General features: G+C 53.9%; 1 protein-coding gene across 1 annotated transcript; it reads right to left on the bottom strand.

Annotated features, from left to right (window-relative positions):
• Positions 1 to 947: 947 nt before the first annotated feature.
• LOC104916561 (scale keratin-like) lies at positions 948 to 1905 on the bottom strand. Its single transcript, XM_010727593.2, has one exon. The coding sequence runs from the start codon at positions 1832 to 1834 to the stop codon at positions 1469 to 1471; it is 366 nt and encodes a 121-aa protein (XP_010725895.1). The 5' UTR covers positions 1835 to 1905; the 3' UTR covers positions 948 to 1468.
• Between the last annotated feature and the right edge of the window lie 13 nt (positions 1906 to 1918).

The raw sequence follows: 1918 nt of genomic DNA, 5'->3' as shown, positions 1-1918 counted from the left end.
GCTGTTTTCTTCCTCAAATGCATTCAATCGTAGCCTAGATTCAGACTTTTTCACAAGATCTCAAGTGACTCACTCATTCCTCAGAGGAAAACAATGACTCCAGAGACACGTCTGACAATAGAGGGGTCAGAGCTTTACATCACCCAGCCCAACATAGGCCTCGCTGCTGATAAGCTGGAGATCCAGTGATTCACCCCATTCTAGAACAAGTGGTCCCCACATAACCTGTGGTCCCAGCACATCTGCTTTGATACCACTGATGAACTTAATTCACGTGCCACCAGCAGGCTGATTTGTGAATGGCTGTCAGCACATTCTGATACCAGGAAGATCAAGACAGGTGATCAATACTCAGCCTGCTTCCAGGTTATGGCTGATGCCATTCACATTCCTAGTGATCACAGCCTCAGGGCACATTTGAGGCTCACGTTTCCCTTTTGTGGCCCCCTGCAAACATCTGTTTCTGTAAGGCTGTATTCCAGCCAGGAACTGGCAGTGCAATAAGCAAGGGCAGTATTTTCCAGTGACCACTCTCCAGCCTCCCCTGTGCTTATTTATTTGTTTGTTTGTTTGTTTGTTTAACTACCTGAATGGAGGTTGTGGTGAGCCGGGGATGAGCCTCTTCTCTTGCGTAAGTGGTGATAGGACTAGAAAGAATGGCTTCCAGCTGTGCCAGGGGAGATTTACGCTGGACGTTAGGAAAAACTAGTTCTCTGACAGAGTGGTCAGGCAGTGCAATGGTCTGCCCAGGGAGGTGGTGGGCTGTCTGAACCTGGAGGTGTTCAAAGAACGTTTGGACGCTGTGTTGAGGGATCAGGTGTGGTGAGAACTATTGAAGATAGGTGGATGGTTGGACTCATTGATCTTGTAGGTCTTTTCCAACCTTGGTGTTCCTGTGATTCTGTGATTCTGCTTTGAGCCTGAGCTCATGCGGTAGATCTACAGAGCAGCACGACTTGGCAGAGCGGTCCCACTGCACAGCTGAGGAGGATGGGCAAGGGAGTGTGGTCAGCACCGTCCTCCTCTCCGTTCCTTCCACAGCTCCCAAAGCCCCACCAAAAGGACCCCTCTGCCATATCTACTTTAAGCACACCCACAGTACGAAGGAAAACCTGGGATCCTTATCAGCAGGATTTACTCAACCTCAGCTGTCACAAAAGCACCTGGTACTTATTTGAAAGAACAACAAAGAGAGGGAGAAGGCATTTGCGAATGCAGGAAAACTTTATTGTTCCCAGAACATAAGGAGACGGGGATAGAGGAGAAAAGCCCAGCCAGGTTCATGTTGAAGTCCATGGAAGAAGAGGAATGGGCAGGAGAACTGGGCAAAGCATGCAAAGGTGCCAGCACTACCATCTGCTCAGGTCTCTGCCATAGCTGGAGATGCTCAGCACTCCTCAACACTCCAGGCCCAGGAGTTCAGGCATGTGAGGACGAAGGTGATGCTGGGAGCAGGCAGGGCCTGAGTTTAGCAGGGCCCACAGGTGTTCCACAGCTTCCTGCTGTAGAGGGGCAAGGGGCAGGGGCTGCAGGCAGGAGAAGCGTAGGGTCTGCCAAAGGTGCAGAGGCCCCCCGAGCCCTGAGTGGCCCCGGCGCCGTAGAGGCCCCCCAGCCCCAGGGAGCCCCCAAAGGCAGGTGCTCCGGAGGAGCCCACCACGGCTTGCTGGGGGAAGGAGCTGAGGATGGGGCCGGGGAAGGTGACGACGACGGGCGGTGGCTGGATGAAGGCCGTTGAGTCGGGGCACTGGCGCGCGCACAGCTCGTTGCAGCTCTCAGCGATGGGCTGGGGCACGGCAACGCTGGTTTTTGGTGGGCACAGGTCGTAGCAAGACATCTTGGTGTGATGGGATGGAGCTCTGCAAGGGGGCAGACAGTGTCACACAGCGGCAGATGGCAGCAAGTCAGGCACAGCCCAGGC

The sequence above is a fragment of the Meleagris gallopavo genome, unplaced genomic scaffold, assembly GCF_000146605.3.
Source record: "Meleagris gallopavo isolate NT-WF06-2002-E0010 breed Aviagen turkey brand Nicholas breeding stock unplaced genomic scaffold, Turkey_5.1 ChrUn_random_7180001922009, whole genome shotgun sequence".
NCBI classification, from domain to species: Eukaryota; Metazoa; Chordata; class Aves; order Galliformes; family Phasianidae; genus Meleagris; species Meleagris gallopavo.
This window is presented reverse-complemented; position numbering and strand designations above follow the sequence as displayed.

Excerpts from the sequence above, each read along its gene's own strand:
- LOC104916561 (XM_010727593.2), bottom strand. The coding sequence starts at position 1,834 with ATGTCTTGCTACGACCTGTGCCCACCAAAAACCAGCGTTGCCGTGCCC.